Source organism: Euphorbia lathyris, chromosome 5, assembly GCF_963576675.1.
Source record: "Euphorbia lathyris chromosome 5, ddEupLath1.1, whole genome shotgun sequence".
In the NCBI taxonomy this organism is placed as follows: domain Eukaryota; kingdom Viridiplantae; phylum Streptophyta; class Magnoliopsida; order Malpighiales; family Euphorbiaceae; genus Euphorbia; species Euphorbia lathyris.
The window spans coordinates 36,926,467-36,948,977 of record NC_088914.1 but is presented as its reverse complement, the minus strand read 5'-3'; the positions used below and the strand labels follow the sequence as shown (position 1 = coordinate 36,948,977).

Sequence of the window (22,511 nt, the reverse complement as noted above, 5' to 3'; positions counted from 1 at the left end):
GTCCAGAATACCAGGATATTCTGACATCCCTCAATGTCCGCAGAGGATCTCATGTTGAATTATATAAACAGTATGATGAACTTCTTCAGAAGAGTGTTGATCCATTACCTATGGCCAACCTAACTACAAAGTCTATTACACCGTCCTCAAACAATTCTAAAGTTAAGGAGATGCGCAGTAGCTGTTTCCTTTGTGGTGATACACGTCATTGTGCTGACAGATGCACCACCAAACGTTAGTATCAGGGCATCGGTCTTTGTATTCAGGTACTCCTCATCCTTTTCAAGGTTGGAAATTACTCATTGCACACATATGTTCAGTTTTGTCTAAAATTAATTAATTGTGTTGCAAATGAGCGTAAAAGACATTCCAAGGAAATGCATAGGTTGAAGCAAAAAGCACATAAATAGATAGAAATAGTTTCTTTCCACATAACATAATAAGGAGATGATGAACAATAGGATTAGAAATTTCAAGAAAAGCACAATAATTATTCATATTGATATTCATTTTCCAGGTACAAAGTTAGTGGCATAGGCCCAAGCATTGTTGGCAACAGGATCAGCAATATGATCATACAGATTCTCAACAGGTCCTTTACCAGTAACAATAGCCTGCACAAAGTATCCAAACATTGAAAACATAGCCAACCTTCCGTTCTTAATCTCTTTCACCTTCAACTCTGCAAATGCTTCTGGATCATCAGCCAATCCTAATGGATCAAAAGCACCTCCTGGATAAAGTGGATCAAGTCCTTCACCTAATGGTCCTCCTCCAACTCTGTACCCTTCCACGAATCCCATTAGAACTACTTGGCATGCCCAGATTGCAAGGATGCTCTGCGCATGAATCAGATTAGGGTTTCCGAGGTAATCAAGGCCGCCTTCCGAGAAGATTTGAGATCCTGCCTTGAACCAAACGGCCTCGCCGAATGTCACACCGTTCTTTGAGAGAATTTCAGGGAAGACACAGCCGAGAGCACCGAGCATTGCCCATCTGCAGTGAATTACCTCGAGCTCACGGTTCTTGGCGAATGTCTCTGGGTCTGCTGATAATCCAGCAGTGTCCCATCCGTAATCGCCCGGGAACTCACCGGTCAGGTAAGATGGAGTTTGTTCCGAGAATGGACCCAAGTACTTTGGGCGGTCGGGGCCGTACCTGTTTCAGTTCAAAACTGTAACTTAAAGAGAAGCAAAGACATGTATATGTATGTGTAATTCCCAGAAAAAAAAAAAAGAAATGGAAAACGTACCAAATGCTCTCCGGAGCGCTCTTGACAGTCCTGCGCATGACAACGCGAGCACCGCCTAAGTTGCCGACCTTGCGGAGGAGGTCATTGGATGGCTTCAGAGCAATCTGACCGGCAAAAGCAGATTGTTGGATTCCAGAAGTTGCCATTGCTTGAAATTGAATTGAGACGATGGAATGGAAAAGGAAGGGGAGAGGAGAGGGGGTTATAATGAACAAAGTTATGGATTAGAAAATCTACACGTCAGCACAAGGGATTAGATGTGGATTTCCATGTAGATTTTCTTGTGGCTTGTAGAGGTTGTTATATTGCCACCTGGATGGATTTCTTAATTTTCCAAATTCCAAATATTAGTAACCAGTAGCCACATATCATACCTCTGGAGTAGAACCATTTTCAACACACTCTATTGTATTTGCTCCTCCTTTTTCTTACTTTAATAAACTAAAGTTTGTGGTTTTATTTATTGGTAAAAAAATTATGGATTTTGATCATACTATGTATATATGGTTGTTTCAAAATGGTCACTCAACTTCAATTTGTCTTAATAAAATCACTTAATTTTGAGTTTTGTCTTAATTAGATCACTTAGGCGATTTCAGTAATTAAAAAGCATCAAAATGATGACATGCGTAACACGTATATATGAGTTAACTCAAATCTCTGACAAAAACAACACATGATATCCACGTATAGGCTACATGGCTATCACATGCTAGTTATTTTTATGAAGAAAAAACAAAATTTAGTTTTTTTTTCCATAAAAATAACTGACACGAGGATGTCATGTGTCATTTCGGTTAGAGATCCGAGTTGACATATGCTGACATGTCACATACGTCATCATTTTGATGCTTTTTAATTACTGAAATCGTCAGAGTGACTTAATTGAGACAAAACTCAAAGTTGAGTGATTTTATTGAGATAAATTGAAGTTGAGTGACAATTTTAAAATAGTCATGTAAGTTCAGTGACCAATAGTGCATTTAACCTGCTAAAGGTGGTATACTTTAAAATCAGAGGTATGGGATGATGATTTCCAATCGATCATCTTATTAAAAAAACAATCAAAAAGTAAATAAATATACTCACTCTAAAGTTGGTATAAACCACAAACTTAACAATGGGAAATTTCAACATGTGCAGTTGCAAGTCTTGTTATATGGTCAGACATTGAAAGGTGAATGGAGGATAGAATATAAAATTACAGATGAAAAAACTTGTTTTTTTTGTTAGCTGAAATTGCACCACTAATAAACGTTATAAATATGATTACATTATTTTCTATGTGCAGGCTAAACTATTATTTCTATGGTTAAATTTGTACATTTCTTTTAAAGAAAAATATAAAAATAAACCTTATGATTTAGTCGATTTGCAAAAACAGTCTTCGTGGTTTAAAAATTTACAAACAAATGTTCTGTGTTTTGTGCAGTTTACAAATTGAGTTATTCTGTCAACAATTATTGTCATGACTATTTATCCAAAAAAGAGTGTTTTGGAATAATTAAAAAGACTAATTTTACAAATTACTCAAACTACAAAGTCTGACTTTGCAAACTAACTAAACCATCATAAGTAATTGTTTGAAAATGAAAAAGAGTTAAAAATCAACTCCAACAACCTCTCAGTGGACAGTCAAATTACTAAGAGTCTTTTTCCACTCTTAGTGCCCTCCTTATTTCATTTTTTATTAATAATTTATTATTGAGAAGTCTCTCACCTCTCACTATTTGTAAATATAACAAATTAATAATTTTAATGATAAAATAATAAATAAGGAATGAATCATGAGGAGTATTGTTGGAGATGCAATGTCTTAGAGCATCTCCAATACAAGATGTTTAGAAGGGTGTTTCATGAGGTGTAGGGTGCTTGAAAGAGTGTCTTGCATTGGAGTAACAAATGTTGCTTCAATGATTATGATAATATCGCCAACTTTTGACACCTTTATTTTTTTAATATAAAAAATGATTTAGTTGTCTATAATTTGTGGAATTTTATGACAATATTTATAATTAAAATAAATTATATAAAATAATGATTTGTGGGACCATAGTAGTAACTTTTGGAGTTGCTTAACACTAGAGTTTTTTTTTAAAAAGATTGTCAAAGGCGATGTTTGTGATGATATGTTAAGTTTTGACAACTTTAAAGGGTGTTTGCAATGGAGATGCTCTTAGTCACTCCTCAAATCACTCCGAGTAAATTATTTATAGAAAATGGATTAAAATCTTGGAGATGTTATGAGGTTTAAGAATGTGTTTGCTTTTTATAAAAGTTAAAATACTCATTTTTTTAAGGGGAAATTATAAAACTGGGTCAAATGGGAGATCCATTTACATATTTAACCCATTTACTCAACATACTGCATATCTAGACTGTTTTTGTGTGATTTTCCCATAATACCCCTAACCTTTCCTCTTCCCCCTTACGCGAAAGGTCACGTCTCCCTTCTCCTTGGTTACGCGAAACGGTTGGCAGCTCTTCCATTAATGATTCACAGACTTTTGATCTTGATATCTTCTTTTAAATTGCACGAAATTTGCACCATTTCTCCAAATCACAATGTATTTTTCTTCTTCCTCTTTTCATCTCTTGATTCTTCATCTTCCTAATCCTAGAAAACGAAGCCATGGTTCCTCATCTTCTGTTCCTGCTCGTTACTTGGTTTATTTCTTCTTGTTACCATCAAAGAAATGGTTATTCTACGTTATTTTCATCGTTTTTCTCAGTTTATCATATTGTTATTGTCGCTTTCACTGAAAGGCGTGAAAAATTAATGTAAGTATCTACTGTTTTCTCTGCCCTTTTTCAGAAAATCACATCGCGTAGTCGATGATTTCGCGAAGTCTGCAATGAGAAAGAGCCTGAAACGTGACGATCTACTTAGCGAATCGATTATTTCGCGAAGTCTGCGAGTAGAAAAGTTTATAATTTCACTCGCAGACTTCACGAAAGCATCGATTTGCGACCTAGATCGTCACGTTTCAGATCTCGCAGACTTCGCGAAAGCATCGATTCGCTAATTAAAATCATCCTCTTCCATGCACATTTACATTCGCATGCTTCGTTAATCCTCATTTCGTGAAGCCAAATCGTCATTTTTTTTGCCTAACACAATTAATTTTTTCTGAAGGTGGTTGAATACATAACATCCCTTTCTGGAAGGCGGTGTATTGGGCTGCAGAGGAGATGACTTTCCTTCTTGTATTTCCCTCGAGATTGACACATTCATTTTAAAATGATTTGTTAGGAGAGATTGTGTCAATCTTGGTGTGCACCATGGGACACGTCCATTCCAGAAAGTCTGGACTTCCATTTATCATCCCAAAAAGTCTGGACTTCCTGTAAATAGAGAAATTTCCGTCCAGATTAGTCATGTTCATTTTGAAGTGATTTGTTAGGAGTTTATTGCGGTAATCTTGTTGTAAATTTTGATAATGTTATGATTTTAATGTTGTTATTGTAGCAATCTTGTTGTAAATTTTGATAATATTATGATTTTAATGTTAGAATCCGTTGTTGTTTGGTATCACTTAGCGAATTTTGTTAAAAACACAACCAGACTTCGCATATACTAATTAAAATCATCAACTAAACCAAATATTATCTTTGCAGGCTTCGCATATAATAGAATCTGCGAAGTCAGACGGGAGGGAGACAACCGCGTCGTAAATATTAATAGTATTATGGGAAAATAACACAAAAACAGTAAAGATATGTAATAGGTTGAGTAAATGGATTAAATATATAAATACGACTCCCATTTATCTCAGTTTTATAATTTTTCCTTTTTTTTAATCAAAGTAGTTGTTTTGAATTTTCATCTATCAAGTACAATTTATTTCATTTTTTTTTTTTTTACAAAAGAGACTCGTCCCGAAATCTCCCCACTAAACCACTGAAAAGTATTGAATTATTTAGAATAAATATCGGAGACAATTTAAATATTTTGTTATCAAATATTTCTCTTTTCATTAATACCGGGGACTAATATGAATTATCTCTTTTTTTTAACTAAGTTATAATAGTGGACAAGAATATAACAATGTATAATCACTTGGGATATGAATCTAGCTCTGCTCGGGAAGCTCAATTGGAAGATGCTAGTGGAGGTGGATAATCTATGGGTTAGGGTCTTGCGAAACAAATATTGTAGAAATAAATCTGGCTTGGATATCTTCACTAGACAAAGTGGAGAGTCGGCAGTCTAGCGGAGCCTTGTGTTGGGTTCTACAGTGTTGCGTAGATGTGTGGGGTGGGTCATTGGGAATGGCAAGGACACGAATTTTTGGAGAGATAATTGGTGTGGAAATACACCTCTGATTCAGCTTGCTACCACGGATGTCGAACTTAAGCTGTAGATGCTCGATGTGGCTAGTTATTGCACGACACAAAATTGCTGGAACTGGAGTCTTTTCACACACTTGCTCCCTACCTCGACGATTTTTACTTTGGCCTCTTAGCTGGTGTTCCCGGGAACTAAGAATCTAGATAGTTGGTACTGTAGCTTTTGCGTGTCAGGGGAATATTCAGCTACTGGTGTAGGATCCTCTAGAGGTTTTCAACTCTGCTCCACGAACTCTAGAGGATTTCAACTCTAGAGGATCTCTAGCCCAGCTACTGTGGGTTATTCCGCTATTTAGACCGACACAAAGCCTCCTTTGTTCACGAATTGGTCGATGGTGTGGCGCCTCGAGGTTCCGGAGCGGGTTCAGACTTTCTTATGGCTGCTCGCTCGGGATAGTCTGATGACAAACATCAACAGAAAACGTTTGCATTTGACGATGGTGAGTGGGTGTCCGTCGTGTGGTTTGGAGGAAGACAACAGCCACCTCTTCCAGTACTGCAGGCAGACGAGAGAGCTCTGGGAGGATCTCGTTCCGACTCGTGCTCGGGCTAGCTTCCGCTCGGGGACCTTCACCTCTTGGTTAGTCCTAAATCTGAACTCATCCATGTTAATTGATAATATCTAATGGCCGATCATCTTTGCGATCACGCTATGGTGGTTGTGGAAATGGTGCAACGATTTGGTCTTCAATGGTTGTACTCTTCACCATTCTCGGGCTCGTTTCATCCTAGCCAGGCCCAAGGAATGTGTGGCTGCCTATACGTCTTTACATCATGGAAGGGAGCATGTTGATAGAGTGATATGGATTAAATGGAAGTCTCCAGATGAGGGATGTGTGAAGTTGAACACGGATGGGGCTTGCAAAAGCAACCCGGGGTAGTCGGCTGCGGGAGGGGTGTTATGGGATCATAAGGCGGTTGGCAAGGTGGTTTTGCAATTAATATTGGAATTTGTATCTAACAGAATTATAGGTACTGTACTATGGTCTCATCTTGGCATGGGGGTAAGGGTGCTCGGAAACTGGACTCACAAGTTGTGGTTGGGTACATGAACACGACACTCGTAGCATATAACGCTTATTTTTAGATTATTCAACATTGTAAAAAACTGATTGTTAAGGATTGGGATATTCGGATTATTCATTCCTATCGGAAAGGCAACAAAGCAGCTGATTGAATGGCGAGCTACGTAGAAAGTCTCTCTTTAGAGCATCACGAGTGTGATGTATCTCCTGCACGCATTTAGAATATTTTAAGTCAGGACTCAAGTGGTTTTCATACCAATAGAGTCTTGCACAACTAGCCTTGTCTTCTTGATTTTTTGACTTTTATTTCGTGTTTTCTTTCTCGCGCATTTAGCCTTCTACGTGTAACCAAAAAATATATAACAATGTATGATATTAATATTTATAAATTTGAAATATTAACTTTTGGTGACAATTATGTTAAACATATAGCCTAAATTTTAAATATTACTCTTAGGACTAACCGGAAAAAAATCTACTATCTTCTTTCATGTTACTCTCAAAAAAAAAAAAAAAAAAAAAATCATCTTTTCTTGTGTGACAAAAATGGATAAATCGATTTCTTAGGGTCTCTGAAAGCCATGTTATTCCTCTCAAACAGAAAGAAATAAGATTGATTACCAAGGGTTTTCTGAACTTCATCTCTACCACAAGGTTATTGAAGGACCCATTTTCTTAATATACAAGACTCATTTCTTATACATCACAGAAAATATTATGATAGAAAATAGAGCTGCTGCATGTCACCATGATGGAAAATGTATAATCCCGAATGATCGATAGTTTCACTCCATTGGAGAACCACCACCTTCTGCTTTCACATCAACATGTTCACTGCCTAACATTAGTGCAGTCAGTATTAGCTTCCCTGCATCTGGGAAATCCTTGTGCTGCACTAGTATAGCTTCCACAGAATAATCTAAATCCTTTCCTGTTGAAACGTTAGCGTTTTCTTTATTCAATGGCAACACGTGTTCAAATCCTTCATCTATAGTTTCTGCATGAGGCCCATAACACCTACTTGATGCCTGGAAAAGCACGGTGTCTCTCAGTTGTTGTAACGTCTCTTCGTCGCTCCACCCTTCATCTATACACGCTTGATAAAGCCTCCCCCAGTCATCCTGATCAGCAGCATTCTTCCAGCATTCCTCCAGAAGGTTTCTATGGCTTCTACGAAATGAGGAGCTGGTCCATGCAAATACATCAAATGCACGCAGCGCTAGCTCTGGGCTTTCAACTTTAAGGCATAGCTCTATCAGCTCCTCTGGATGGAACATACATTGTCCATCAACTGTCTCTGACCCGGTTGCCTCAAGGACCTTCACAATCTCTTCCTGCAAGTAGTACGAAAATAAACAATTCAATGTTGGCTGAGCAAGCTTGAAAATTAGTTACCCACGAGCTACTTCCTGTATATCTCAAACAAGATATTTCACAAGTTAATAGAAAAGAACTTGTGGATTGATTGACTATGGGTTACAAAGCCACGTGGGAAGAGGCATTCCCAATAAATGCCAGCATGAATTACAACACCATCGCCATAATGATTTTAGATATTTATCATTTATAAGGATCTATATTAGAACAAATGATTTACAATGCCCTAATGTCACATTTGCACCATGTAGAAATAGGGCTAAACCTGCAACACTTGCCATGTCAAAAGATAGAATGAGTTCAGAAGTGAATAGATTATATACAATATGGACGACTTGGAAATACAACTAAAATGGAGAAGAAAACAGAGTGTTAGCATGAAATCATGTTTCTAGAGTATGACAAATAAAATAACTAAATGGGAATTTTAAGCAAAGGAAAAATCCAGCAGCACTGAAACAACGGGAGTACCTGCAATTTCAAAATCTTCAAATCTGCATCAATGCGCTTGATCTTTGTCTCAGAATCAACATCTTTATCTGCAAATGCGAAAAATAGGCGTCAACCTGGTTTATAACATAATCATAGTTGGGCTACTTCCATTTACAATAGGCGTGAACCTGGTCTAGAATACAAGAAATGAACAAACACTAAAGCAAGACACTAAATGAAAGCACTAAGCTCTCAAGATTTCGATTGGAACCTCAATAATACAAACATCAACTTATTCATTTAAAAATATGAACACTGCATGGGTATCTATAAACAAACAACTAATGCTTGTCTCTTAATAATAGGCTATGAATCTCAAACTAGGGAAGTCCAAAGCAAATATTGAACAGTATATAGACTTCGAGTCTTAGGAGCAGCCTCTTGCCAAAAAAAAATTGGAAGGGGAAGGCTTGCCCCCAGTACATTCTTGTGGTGGGCCCCTCTCCGGACCCTCGCTTAGCCGGGACGCGTAGTGCACCGGGCCGCCCTTTAATATAGACTTCTTAAATCAGTCATGGCGAAAATTCCTGAATAACAGTAAACCTGGACTACTAAATAAACAGTACATCTAGACTGGCTAAACAGAAATTACAGTAAACCTGGACTACTAAATAAACAGTACATCTAGACTGGCTAAACAGAAATTGCAACGGAAAAGCAATTTATATATATATATGGAGCTGTGGTCATGGTTCCAAGTATTTGCTAAAGAAAGTACGAAATTGTTGTTCGGCCTGAATTTGTAATTCGTATGAACAACATTAACATCATATCCAATTAGGTACAACAATTACTCAAACAAATCCAATCAACACAGAAATGATTAAGAAACAAAGTAGATTACCTGCAATGGCAGCAATCTTTGAGAGATACAAAAGACGCTTTCTATCCGCTGTTGTTGTTATCAAGCTGGTGTGCTGAGGATCTGCACCCTCTTCAGCTTCTGAAACAGAGCACCCATCTTGAGAAAGAGCCAAAGCATGAAGAGTTTCAGAAGCTGAGGAAAATTGATGAAGGAACACTTCATGAAGCCAAAGGAGATCTCGGTGATGCTTAAGAAAAATCGATAGTTCTTCCTGAAACTCCTCACCAAGCCTTAGAAGCTTGGAGAATTGCTTCTTTACACACAGTTGTTTAAATACAAAATGGCTGAAACCTCCTTTAGGCCCCATGCGCTCATGCTGAGGAAGAGAGAAGTAACAAATCAGGTTAGGATATGACAAACCAAATTGTCCATTCTCCACAGAATAATCACAAGCAACAAAAGAAATTTCATATCATTAACACGTTTGACATTCCTTGGGACGCAGTGGATAAAAAATACTCCGTATTATAAAGAAGATAAAAACGTTCAACTTAAGAGAGAAGAAGGCTTTTTCAGAAAAGGAAAAAAAAAAAAAAGAGCTCAGAAATAAGAACATTCCTGCTTATTCCTGAGGTCAAGTAAACCTGTAGCCTAGAGTAATCCTTTTGAACACTTTTCTAGTAACAGAGAACATGAATCTAAATTCCTTGAATAATTGAGAACTCCTACAAATTCTCCTTGCAATTTAAGAGAATAACTGCTTGTATGTTTAGAGGGGAAAGGGAATGATGGAAGAGTATGAGAGGATGGGTAAACATCACTCCTTTGTTCCCATTGTTCGTTAAGAAGAAAAAGAGTGAGGATGGATCAATACACATCCATACCTCCTTTGTCCTTTTAAGAAGTATTTCTTCCTTCCAAATCAGAAGGATTATCGAGATATAAACCAATAAAAAATTAAAAAAAAATATTAGTTTACAATTGTATCCTTGTATTTAAAACATATCAAACTAAAAAATTTAACTTTTCCACATCTTCCAAGAAATGTAGTGACAATCTCGGTTTGACAACCATTCATCACCTAATAAATACAAATATATATAACAGAAAGGAAGACTTGGATGAATCTTTGGCACAATAAAACAAAGCAAATGTTCCAATAAATAATTTCGAACTAATAGAAGACAAAACCACACACTGAAACAAAATGCAGTTAAATCTTTTGCATTATTTTAGTTGCAAACCATCTAATTTGCCTGTAATCTCAAATAATGTCATCCATATGGAGGCAGTTAAGAGTAACATCTTCATGATGCAAATGCTACAGCAACTAGTAAACTATTCTTTCAGGTTCCTCAATTTTGTTTTTCAATTTTTCTTAGAACCCCCATTGAAAACACTCTTTTCATAACTAAAACACCAAAATGCAAACATGCACTTGCACCTGATATTTTGCAGCACTTGCATGGGCAATAGTTTTAAGGAATAATATATAATCGAAGCAATTTTGTATTTGTGGAAAATAGAGGGATTACCATAAGATTTCTGAGAAGCATTGAATCATCAAGGTCACAGCATATACTCCACATAGTATTGTATCCTTCATGCCTCTTTGCAATGGACAGCAGACCTGAAGAAATGTTTTTAAGGATTTCACCACTCTGTTCATTGGTTCCAAAATTCAAAGCCTGAAAAAAGAATGACATCTCAGGGGCCATTTCATAAATAACTATGGCATCACAATACCAGTTTACTGAACAAGACAATATCAACCTGGTGTTCGCTTCCCACAAAATCTTTCAATTTGTGATAGAGAGAGTCAAGAAGGGAATCCCGCCTATTCCAATACTCATCTGATAGACCTTTATGTTCTTCTCCCCGCTCAAGTTTAGCTGTTATAGCACCAGAATATGCCTCAAGTAGAACTTCAGCCAGTAGTTCTAGATGATTGTAAAGATCTGATGTTATGGAATTACTGAGTCTAGTTGTCTCATTAAGAAGCTGAAGCATGAAAGATGCAACACTCCACAGTCCATTGCGCACCATAGGTTGACAATACCAAGGTGTTAAGCCCTCAGGTGGTGGATACCAAATGTGATGCTCATTTCTATAAAACATAGCAGCACGAAGAACAGAAACCATTGCATTTGCGAGTTCACAAGCTCTCTGGATCTGGACCAAAAGTGCTTGATCCTCACTTATTACATATTCTAAGTGTTTGTCCAAGCAATAGAAGGCTTCTTCAAGATCAGACACCTTGCTGTAAAACACCTCAGCATTATCTCTGTCCATAAGAAGGACAGTATTTCGGCGGGCTCTTTCACCAACCAGCTGAATAAGATCCCAAAGAGCTCCTGAAATTTGAGAATCTGAGCCAGAATGTTGGGAGTTGGTAGCAGTTGAACGGCTTTGGTTAATAGCATTTTGCAGTTCTCTCAGTTGAATCACTCCAGCAAGCTTTTCTCCATGCTCCAAGATTATTTGTAAAGACTGTCCTGTTGAAATCAAGCACTTTCTAGGTTTACATCGAGGAAGTCAAAAGGAAAAGGAATAATCAAGGCTATATGACCATGAATAGACTCAAATATAGGTTAATAATAATAATAGTAATAACAATAATAGTCTGAGATTAAATAAGAAGGTTCCCAACACATACCAAGAACAAAACAAGGAAATAAAATGCTCTACTAGTTAACTCTCTTTTTCAGTTAAACGCACCAGGTCACCAATCTCAAGACACGCATATCTTCCACAGTCTCTCCTATTTCAATTGCATTTAGAAATACTCATATTCCATAAATTGGGGGTCTCTAGTTGACTATACCCTGGTTTTACATAGAAGGCTAGGGTTTCCAACTGAAAAAGATAATTTGGCTGCATTTAGGAAAAGATGCGCAGCACCTTTCACCTGATTTGACAAGCCTTGCCAGTTACATGGAGTGTCCTAAAGTACCAAAGTTCTTTCTAGCATCACCTGAAGGCCTCTTTTGGCTACATTAATTGACATGTCGCATCCGTTATTTATTTATTGATGTTTTTGTGCATGGTGACTTGATATATTAGTTCAAAATTGGAGTAATCCCTTACTATGCTTGTAATCTGACAACATCCAAAAAAAGCAGAGCATTAAAGCAGGACAAATACATGTTCCAGACATGAAAATTAGCATATATGCTGAGTAGGACATGTGATTTAGATATGCAGTGAATCCTACTCTGTTTAGAACATAGCTCCTCATGGCATTTGGATAAAGCAAGAAACTGAAGAAATCTTTCATGCTTTTGCTGCTTATCCAGTAGTTGGCCGGACACTATGGTCAAAGCCACAATTTCAGCACCTCTAGTGGTTGTCCAGTGCTTAGCTAAGGTGTCAACAATAGATTTGCTCATCCTGGCAAAGACGTTTGTTTCTCCATCTCTTTCAAATGCCCCAGAGTTTTGAAGCTTCAAAAATGAAGCATTAACCTGCTCAGTTAAAAGAAAGTCGTGGAACAGTTGGCTAACTAAAGCTTCTGATTCGTCATCTTGGGCAGTTGGACGAGCAATTCCAGTCATACCAGACTTTTGTCTACTGCTAGCATCCCAAGCTTCAGAACTAGCTCTTCTAGGAGCAATGTTGCTAGCGAAGGCACTGTTTTTTCTCTCTTCTTGAGCAGATCGTTCATTTGAGCTTCCTTTACGTGACAAGCTTCTCTCAGGGGGTTCAACTCCACCAATTACAATAGCCTTTTCTGGTATGGCCCATATTCCTGCTTTCTCTGTTAATACAATCCATGCACCATCTTCACCATCATTAACAGGTGGAAGAACTGAAGCATCTAAAACTTTACCTGCATCATAAGGTAGATCAAACTGATAGAGACGGGGTGCATTCCTATAACAATGGGATACTGTTGCAGTTCCATCACCAGAAAGTATTATTGTCGAGCCAGATGGCCTGCCTCCCACCCTAAGTCTCATGGAGAATAAGAAATCCTCATCTTCTACTCTAGCTTTTGGAATTATCACTTGGACTGGAGCTCTTTTCTCCAAGACTCTTTCATGAATATCCTCTGATATGTTTGCGCTAGACTTATACTGCAATGTCAAAAGAGAATACTGTGTGTAGCTTGAACTACTAACCCTGTCTTTGCAGAATGTGGCAACAAGTACCGTGATAACTTTACTTTGATCATCCACCTGCATATCAAGAGGCCAGATACGTTTCTGACCAGCCAAATCCTTCTTAATGCCCGAATCCCCATCAGTGCCAACAATTTCATGTGACCAGAGCTTTGACACAAGTAAATCAGGATGAAATGCAATACTAAAACACTGTATTTCACGATCAGTCAACAGAAGAAATTTCCTAGGATAATCCTCCATGGAATGAAATGAAAAATGCCAAGTAAGTGACCTTGGATAGCCCTTGCTCCCAGCAAATTGACTATTGTCATTGCCACTGAAGGATGGACTTACTATGTCTTCATTTACTTTAAAGCGTTGAATGCCAGAGGGGATGCAATATAAACGCCACAGTTCACCATTTGAAGCACAGACTAGAGCAACACACTCAAGCCGTGCACCAGGCACCGCAGAAGCAATCATAGAGTTAAAAGAGTTCGGAACAACTGACCTAGTTCCAGGCCTGTTATGTTCCTGCAGTCTGTTTACTATGTTCTTTCGATCAACGGGGAAAGAAGTCACCTCCAAATCATCAGTAGATAACAGACTGGTAACAGGGATGGACCCCTCCACACAGTAAATGTCAGGCCAGTATATGACAGCTTGAGTTTTTTTGTTACACATTATAATGCCAGTAGAGTTGCGACTCTGCGAAACTTTGTTTCTTCCCTTGTGTGGTTTATCCCAGTTGACCACACAAATCATCCAATTGCTTCCAAAATATGAGATGTTGTCAATTTCTTTGTCATCTAAGGCATTAGAAGGAAGTTCAAGAGCAACACAATCTCTTGAAACTGAAGATGATAAGTAACTCCATATAAAGAGTGTGTTTCCGCAGACAATCCAAGAAAGGCATGTATCTCTATCCATTCCACCAGATATACATGCATTACCTGCCAGATAACATTAGTGAGTTTGATGATAACACTTGCAGAAACCAAGAATGTTTAGAACTTTTGAATCTAAGCAAACCAAGTATACGCTTCTGCATAAAGCTGGCCTGCTCATCACGAACTACTTGGGGGAACTCTCCAACATACACAGGCTTGATTGGATCTGCTTCATTCTCTTGTTCACTTTTGTTTGCTGGTGGAATTCTAGGAGCAATAGAATAAGAAAATCAAGCCTACAATTCAAAAAAAGACACCCTAAAAAGCAGAACTTTGCACCAACCTAAGGAGACAGAGTTAGATGCATCAGCTTTATGAGGAAAAAAGTAAAATGACGAGTTACCACAAAGAAGTGCATTTAGATTCTAGCAAGATATACAATAATAATAATAACAACAATAATCTTTTCTTGTCTCCTTGCCTCATCTTGGAACAAAATCTTATGAAATTAAAAGTCTGATTTTCCATAACTCTAATGAAAAGTATATCATGAACATACAATGTGACATAAGGAATAAACTAAAAGGCAAGTTACACATATTTAGTCCACTCACAGCACTCGTGCACTTCTAATGGCATGCTAGCAACCCTGAATTAGATGGTTCTCAAAATTAGAATATATCATGAGAAACAATCTTCAAACTAAATTTCTTAATATGCATATATTCCTCTATCCATCCATAAGAAGGCATCTACACGCTGAGTAAAGCGGAAGTATTGGACTGCACAGAAAATGAATGAGATTCCAAGTCCTCAAGTATCTATTTAGAAACAATATCCATACTTTCCCTCCCAGGATCTTGCATTCCACAAACGCATCTGCCCTACCATCAATCAATTCAATTTACTTTGCTTTGATACATTTCAGCAGCATACAAGAAGTGTGGGGGAGGAAGATAACAAAAAACAAGTCAGTAAATTACTAATCAGTTCTCACTGGTGAAAGAAATACCAGTAATTCATATAAAAATAAGAGTTGAGATAAGTGAGCTCTTAAGACCTGCTTCTCTCACCAACAGCAAGTCTTTTAATCAACAATAAATGCACACTTTTTTCCAAGCAATACTAACGCTATGCCACTCCAATAGTCAAGCATCACATATAGCTCCCACTCACAAAAGCATATCGAAGTTAAGAAAAATTCAATACGATACCACATTCTGACGAGAAAAACGATATGAGCTGATTACACTACAGAAACGCTAAGAAGAAAAACAAGCACACTTGCAGATTTTGGCACATACAAATCATACTGACAGAATCAATCAGCCACAATAAGACAATTCAGTAATTACTAAAGTATAGAACTCAAAATAGTAGTAATTACTACAGGATAAATGAATACAAACGACAGCGAGTGGAAGCATTGACATAAAATACCTAGCAAGAACTGAAAGGCGAGGAGCCCAAGGAGCAGGAGTACCGGTGCTGGGGCGGTTAAGAATTGGACTGCTGTGAAGAGACAAACGACTATCTTGTACAGGTGTGATCGGAGAATCAGGTGGTTTATGCCCTAGATTGCGCTCCTTTCGGGAACTGAGCTGCGTCCGCTTCGTTCCTGGAGAGAACATGACACTAAGCTTTGTGTTTTCTTGAGAGGAATGAGAAGGTGTGAAATGAGATTGAAGAAAGTGAGGTTTAGGGTTTATAGGTTTGTAAAATTGAAAATGAGTGGGAGATTTTTTTTGAATTTGACCCTTTCTTCTGGAGAGTAATGTAAGATAACCTTAACCATTACTCTGTAGTAATAAACAGACAGGAATTTTCACATGGTCTCAATGACCATTGAATTTGTTCATTTACCGTTTCATATAGACTTATTAAATCTAAATCTCAGGATGCTTTGAATCTCCACCTTAAAATTCTAATAAGCATAGATTTAGCGGTGAATAAGCAAATTCTACATACTCATTAATATGCATGTAATCAAGACTGAATAAAGAGATCCATCAATAATTACACTATCATTAATTTTTGTTTACTGAGCGGTTGTATAAACTATAAACTAAATAATTTAAATAAAAGATCAAAGTATATATAAATAACAAAGTGATAAAAGAACATCCGAATGATCAATATTTATTAGAATAACTAGTTTTCACCCGTGCTTTGCACGATTATTTTCTATATTTTTATCGATATTATATATAGGTCTATAATTTTGTATATATTAAAATTTAATGAATATATGATTATTATAATTTAACATGATAAATAATGAATGATGAATAATTCAATCAATATTATTAAATATTTCTTTAAAAACTACATTTTAAGTAGAGTTATATAGTTTTCCATCATCATCCGAAATGAGAATTTTTAATCTTTTTTTTTTTTGCTAGTAACTCTTGAGACTGCCACATACATTTGACCATGGCTGAAAACCGGATGTGGAAGATATAATCCAACATGTGCTAGTGATTGTCCTTGACTTTTATTTATTGTCATTACAAAACATACAACCAAAGGATACTGTCTTTTTTGAAATCTGAAAGGTAATTTGATATCTGATGGAATCAAAGCAAGTCAAGGAATGTATATCTTCTGTCCAATGTTACATCCCGTAATTTTTTCTGCTTCAATCATGTGTTCTCCTAATCGAGTCGAGTGTCGTTACATAATCCAGAAGTTTGATATATATTACACAGTAACATGACAGGTATTCCAATCTTTTATATCAATTTGTGATTTAGCAATCCCAGTGAATTATTAGAGGAACTAAATGGTTAGCTGCAGTTAAAAGGGTTTTAGGTCTCCCACAAAGAATAATCCTAAGAGAAAAAATCAAGAGCTTAGAGGAAGAAGAAAAGTTGAATTTTTTTACTACTTTTTTCCATGTATATTTAGTGTGTCACTGAATTAGTTTGTTGAATTTGACTATTACGGGTATAATGGGAAGAGAGGTAAAAGCAGATGGATATTCAAGAAGGATCAAAGTAGTCAAGAAACATTAATACATGATTGTACTAATAATAACACAACAAAAAAACAGGAGATGCAAAAGAAAGACATGCTTCTCTTGATTAATAATTCATAATTTGACAAACTGACACATCATCAATTTGTTTACTGTTCTATATTATGGTAATAGATAGCCTCGGTGTAATAGAAGGTATGTAAATCCATCTTCCTTAAAAGTTATTCAAAGAGGAACAAATTACTGATAGGTTTCAGAAATTGGAAGGTAGATAAGCCTATAATGGCAAGTGCTAAATGAAGAAAACTTTAGTTTTTTTTTAGCGAGGATTATTAATTTATATAATGTCTTAGAAGTTGGAAGATATAAGGTTTTATTATTTGGTTGAGCAGTTGAAGTCATAGGTTCTGCATTCTTTGACTTCACTATAGAACAACATTTTACCTATAGATTTACCTATTGAACCCAGCATAAAATACAAAGCATTAGAAAATTATCAAAATCAGTGAAAAAACTGATGAAAAAAACTCACAAAGAAAATCAACAATAATGGCACAAACAATGAAGAATGAAATCCTAACAATGAAAATTTGAAAGGGTATCCTTTTATTTAAGAATGTTACCTAAAATGATATTCCAAGATCAAGTTGAAAGGTATCATTTTTCAAGTTTGTTGTTTAGATGCTTACACTCTAAAGACCTAAAATCACGTGCTTATGTTACTTTTCACATCCTAATAAGTGATAATTTGAAAGGAATGGAAACGACACTGCATTAATATATTCTAACAAATAAAAGATGCAATCTAGAGATTTAGAGCAGATTGCTAACCTGTCAATGAAGTCCCGGGGGGCCTCATAAGATATATTGAGGACATGGGATTTTTCTGTTGAGAAAAATTATCTACGCGAAAAGGATAAGAGATAAAAATATTATTTTCAATAGTGATGCATAATTAAAGGGAAAAAAATTAAATAAGGGAAGATACAGATCTGGCATGGGAAGATGAGCATTAACAGTGATGGACATATATATAAACTGCAATTAAAGCTACACAAACTTAAGTTTATAATCAACTAAAATTAGTAAATTCTAGCAGGCATTTGCTCAATTGAAACAGAAATATATCTCATATTCTAATCCAGTGATTATTCTTCTCGGACCATTAGAGAAATGAGTTGAGAGAGATAGAATCAACTTTTATAGAATGCTTCATTTACTGGTCAAACTATTCATAATTCAAATTCAAATCAAGTAGAATATCAAGTATTTTAAGTAATCAAACAATTAAAAAAAATACAAAGGCCAACAGTCTTACAGAATACAGTCACAAATGAGAAACCTGTTTTAACATAAAGATCCAACAAACAGTTTATATTTTATACAGTAATTACTTTGGTATAATCTTTAACTATGTTGCTACTTACTCCCAAGTATTCTTACCTCGATGAAATGAAGACAACGAAACCAAAAGAATTTGAACATGCACAAAACACAAACACTACTTGTCCGTACAGCAGCTCGTTCAACTCATCCTACAAAAGCTTACCATTCTAGAAATCAACTGAAGCTTGCTCCTCCCCCCAAACTCTTTTCATTCACCTGCTTGATTCTTTATCAAATATTCCAATGTTATCCACATAACTTCAAAGCAACTCAAACAAGTTTCTCCAGACACAATATTCTGATCCAGGTAGCGAACAGTTAAGAGAGATGGATTAATAGGGATAAGAAGTGGAGTGATGATTGAGATTGAAGTAGTGGGAGAGAAGAAATCGGTGAGAGAAGTTTGTACCAAGAAGTATAAAATTGTTCGAACCGTGTTAAAAGAACTGAACTGTAAGAATACGAGGGTTTAGAAAATTGACACGTCAACAAAGAAGGTCTTACAATATGACACATCAGCAATACTTTCTACAGATTTAGGATATATATGGGTTAATACACATACTTGCCCTCGTGTTTTCTCAGAAAAACACATATGCCCCTGTATCAAATAAACCCACTAAAATCTCCTTGTACTTGTCACAACCCTACAGATATACCCCACACTAACGGAATGATGATTTGGCACAAACGCCGTTCCACGTGGAACGCCACATCATGCCACGTCAACTGCCAACAAATTAAAATGAATCCTATGTGGCAAGTCAAAAATATAAAAGAGAAGTCATTTCTCCTTCTTCTCAGAACAAATCGCGATTTGGGGTTCTTCCTCGGGTTCTTGCGGGAACAAATCGTGAAAGTTCAGTAGGTTGGTTGAAAGAGAAAGGGTTAGGGCATAATTTCTTACTCGCGTTCTCTATACCTAAAGATGACGAGTGAAAGTTCGATCGGTTCGTTGAATTCGCTGCACCATAAAAGGAAGGAAAATACGTATGATGGTCCCCCAAGATTCTGCTACTATGAATTGAAGGCACCTAGATGGACGAGTTGGAGCAAAGAGAACCCAGGAAGGAGATTTTATGCTTGCCCAAAATATAAGGTATGTATGTAAAAGTTATCAATTTAGGGATTTAAGAAACAGATTATTAGGGTTTTGTGAAATAGATGATTGGTTGAGTATATTATGGGATTATAGATTGAAATTGTGGGATTTTTGTTTGAAATTGAAATTGTGGGATTGTTGGTTGAAATTGAAATTATGGGGTTCTTGGTTGAAATTGTGGGATTATTGGAATCAATTGAAATTGAAATTGTGGGATAGGTTCGCTGTAATTGAAATTGTGGGGTTATGGTTGAAATTGTGGGATTATTGGAATCAATTGAAATTGAAATTGTGGGATAGGTTCGTTGTAATTGAAATTGTGGGGTTATTGTTGAAATTGTGGGATTATTGGGTTGAAACTGTTAAAAATGTGGATCAAGTTCTATGTTGTATTGCTTGAGATGCTTGAAATTGTCGGATTATTGTATTCTTGAGATGCTTAGTTATTGCTGATTGGTTCAAACTCAACTGTAATAATGGGGTTAATTGTACAGGACAATGGGTGTGGTTACTTTGACTGGCACGACGAGAAGCTATCGCTTAGAGCAAAAATTGTGATTGATGAGCTCCGTGAACAGATCAAGCACTTGAAGAAGGAAAACCACATGCTCAGGACAGATGGAGAATACTCGTCCAAAGACGGTTCATTGTACTGGCAGAATCTAATCCAAACTCAACTGGACAGGAATCATGAATTGGCTACGGGGTTAAAGGGTGCGAACAGAAGGAAGAACATGTTAATTATATTGGTGATCATCACTTGGCATTTGCTCGTGTACATGCTATTCAAATGAAGTCACTAGGAGTAACACTTAGATTATATTCCCATGGGATTAGTATGGGATTTTAACGTAGGACTATGTTATTTTGTATGGGATTGTAGTTTTGTGGAAGCTTGGTTACGTATTTTGGTATTTTGTAATCCCATGGGGTTAGTATGGGAATTTAAATTAGGACTAAGTTATTTTGTATGGGATTGTAGTTTCATAGAAGCTTGGTTACGTATTTTGGCATTTTGTAATCCCTCGTACTTATGTAATGAACTAGTGTCCTTGAGACATATAAATTACAAAATTTGATATATGAGTAAATATTGCTTTCAACCAAATTTCATATAGTTTGCACGATTGGGACTTAATGGATATAGTTTGTACGATTGTTATGTTATGGAAGAATGGGATTAAATGAGATTTTATGGAGGTAAAGGAGGGAATTTGGACCTCAATTTCATGGAGGTTCTGTAACAATTTCAGTAGAAGCATATTGATTGTGCTTTGCTATTCTTTTTGTTGCCAAAAATAGATAAAAGTTACTCAGGAAATAGCTTCAAAAGCTTGACCAAAATCCGAAAGTTGAACATAAAATTTCATTTGCATAGTACTTAATATAGGTCACATTTTCGTGTGACCAAATATTCACAAAGTAGCAAAAAAGAGTCACATTGTGATTTCGTGTGACCAAATATTCACAAAGTAGCAAAAAAAGTCACATTTTCGTGTGACCAAATATTCACAAAGTAGCAAATAAAGGCTATTGCTTCCCATACAACTTTACTTCTTCTTCTGTTGCTTCCCGATCCTCTTTTCCCTTTCCGCCTGTAACGCGTTTCCTGTAATTGCTTTTTTGCCCTTCCACTTAAGTCCTTGGCCTTTAAACGGCGTTCCACGTGGAACGTCGTTTGTGCCAAATCATCATTCCGTTAGTGTGGGGTATATCTGTAGGGTTATGACAAGTACAAGGAGATTTTAGTGGGTTTATTTGATACAGGGGCATATGTGTTTTTCCGAGAAAACACGAGGGCAAATATGTGTATTAACCCTATATGTATATATATAGATATTACATGCTAAGTTATATAAAATTTTAATTTATTATCACGACATAAACCAATTATTTGACAATTTCATATAAAGTAACTAATTCCTAGTTACCACTTATGGAATTAATTAAATCAGGACTAATTTCAAATAAAACTTTATGGGTTTATATTTTTTTTAGATCGGTATCTGTGGTGGCAAAGAAATTATTTTTGTAAATTTGGCTGATAACGATATCAAAATGAATATTTTCAAGAATTAAATGATATTTTAAACAACTTTAATTCTTGAATTTTTAGATTTGAAGTCATTTATGTGTTGTTTTTTTATGAGAGAAAAACTCCAAAATTGATGATTTTGAAAAGGCCTAATACACCATCAGCTCCATGAACTTGTCCATAAAAGTAGATTGACTTCCTGAACTTTACTAGTGTCTTATCAACTCTCTAAACTTGCTTATTGCATATCACCAGCTCCCTAAATGTGTCAATAATAGTATATTATCTTTCTGAACTTTGCAAGTGTCTCACCAACTCTTTGAACTTGCTTATTCCGTACGTAACAACTAAATACAAAAGCCATGATACTAACTCTCGATCCTCATGTTGAAATACCTTTCCACATGATTTTGATTTGACAAAATTATTTAACAAGAATTAAATCTCCATGATAAAAATATTCTAACACATTAAATTTAAATGCTTTGATTTATTCATATGAATGTGTTTGTTCAATGTTGAGTTATTTAATCTATAAGACATTAAGTTGTAAGGCCCAAAGTCCCACAAGAGAAAGTCAAGCCCAAGTCAACGGATGAAAGCCTCACGGCCCAAGATCAAAACGCAGCTCGTACTGAACAAAACGCAAGCCCAACAATGAGAAGGATCGAGAAGCCTTCGACCAAAAGCTTCAAGACGAAGCTGCTGAGTTGAGCG

At 36.3% G+C, this 22,511-nt stretch overlaps 2 protein-coding genes across 3 annotated transcripts; both read right to left on the bottom strand.

Annotated features, from left to right (window-relative positions):
• Positions 1–407: 407 nt before the first annotated feature.
• On the bottom strand, positions 408–1,441 carry LOC136230115 (chlorophyll a-b binding protein 5, chloroplastic). Its single transcript, XM_066019053.1, has 2 exons — positions 1,253–1,441; positions 408–1,158 (listed from the first exon to the last, which is right to left on the bottom strand). Exons 1-2 carry the CDS (start codon positions 1,396–1,398, stop codon positions 507–509), a joined length of 798 nt encoding a protein of 265 aa, XP_065875125.1. The 5' UTR covers positions 1,399–1,441; the 3' UTR covers positions 408–506.
• Positions 1,442–7,178: 5,737 nt separating this feature from the next.
• LOC136229072 (nuclear pore complex protein NUP133) lies at positions 7,179–16,069 on the bottom strand. Of its 2 annotated transcripts, none has more exons than XM_066017637.1 (8): positions 15,735–16,069; positions 14,446–14,561; positions 12,516–14,357; positions 11,075–11,796; positions 10,837–10,989; positions 9,341–9,677; positions 8,476–8,543; positions 7,179–7,961 (listed from the first exon to the last, which is right to left on the bottom strand). In XM_066017637.1, exons 1-8 carry the CDS (start codon positions 15,923–15,925, stop codon positions 7,413–7,415), a joined length of 3,978 nt encoding a protein of 1,325 aa, XP_065873709.1. In that variant the 5' UTR covers positions 15,926–16,069; the 3' UTR covers positions 7,179–7,412. The 2 variants fall into 2 exon arrangements, with proteins under 2 accessions (XP_065873709.1, XP_065873708.1); XM_066017636.1 differs by having other exon boundaries at positions 14,437–14,561; positions 15,735–16,068.
• Positions 16,070–22,511: the final 6,442 nt, after the last annotated feature.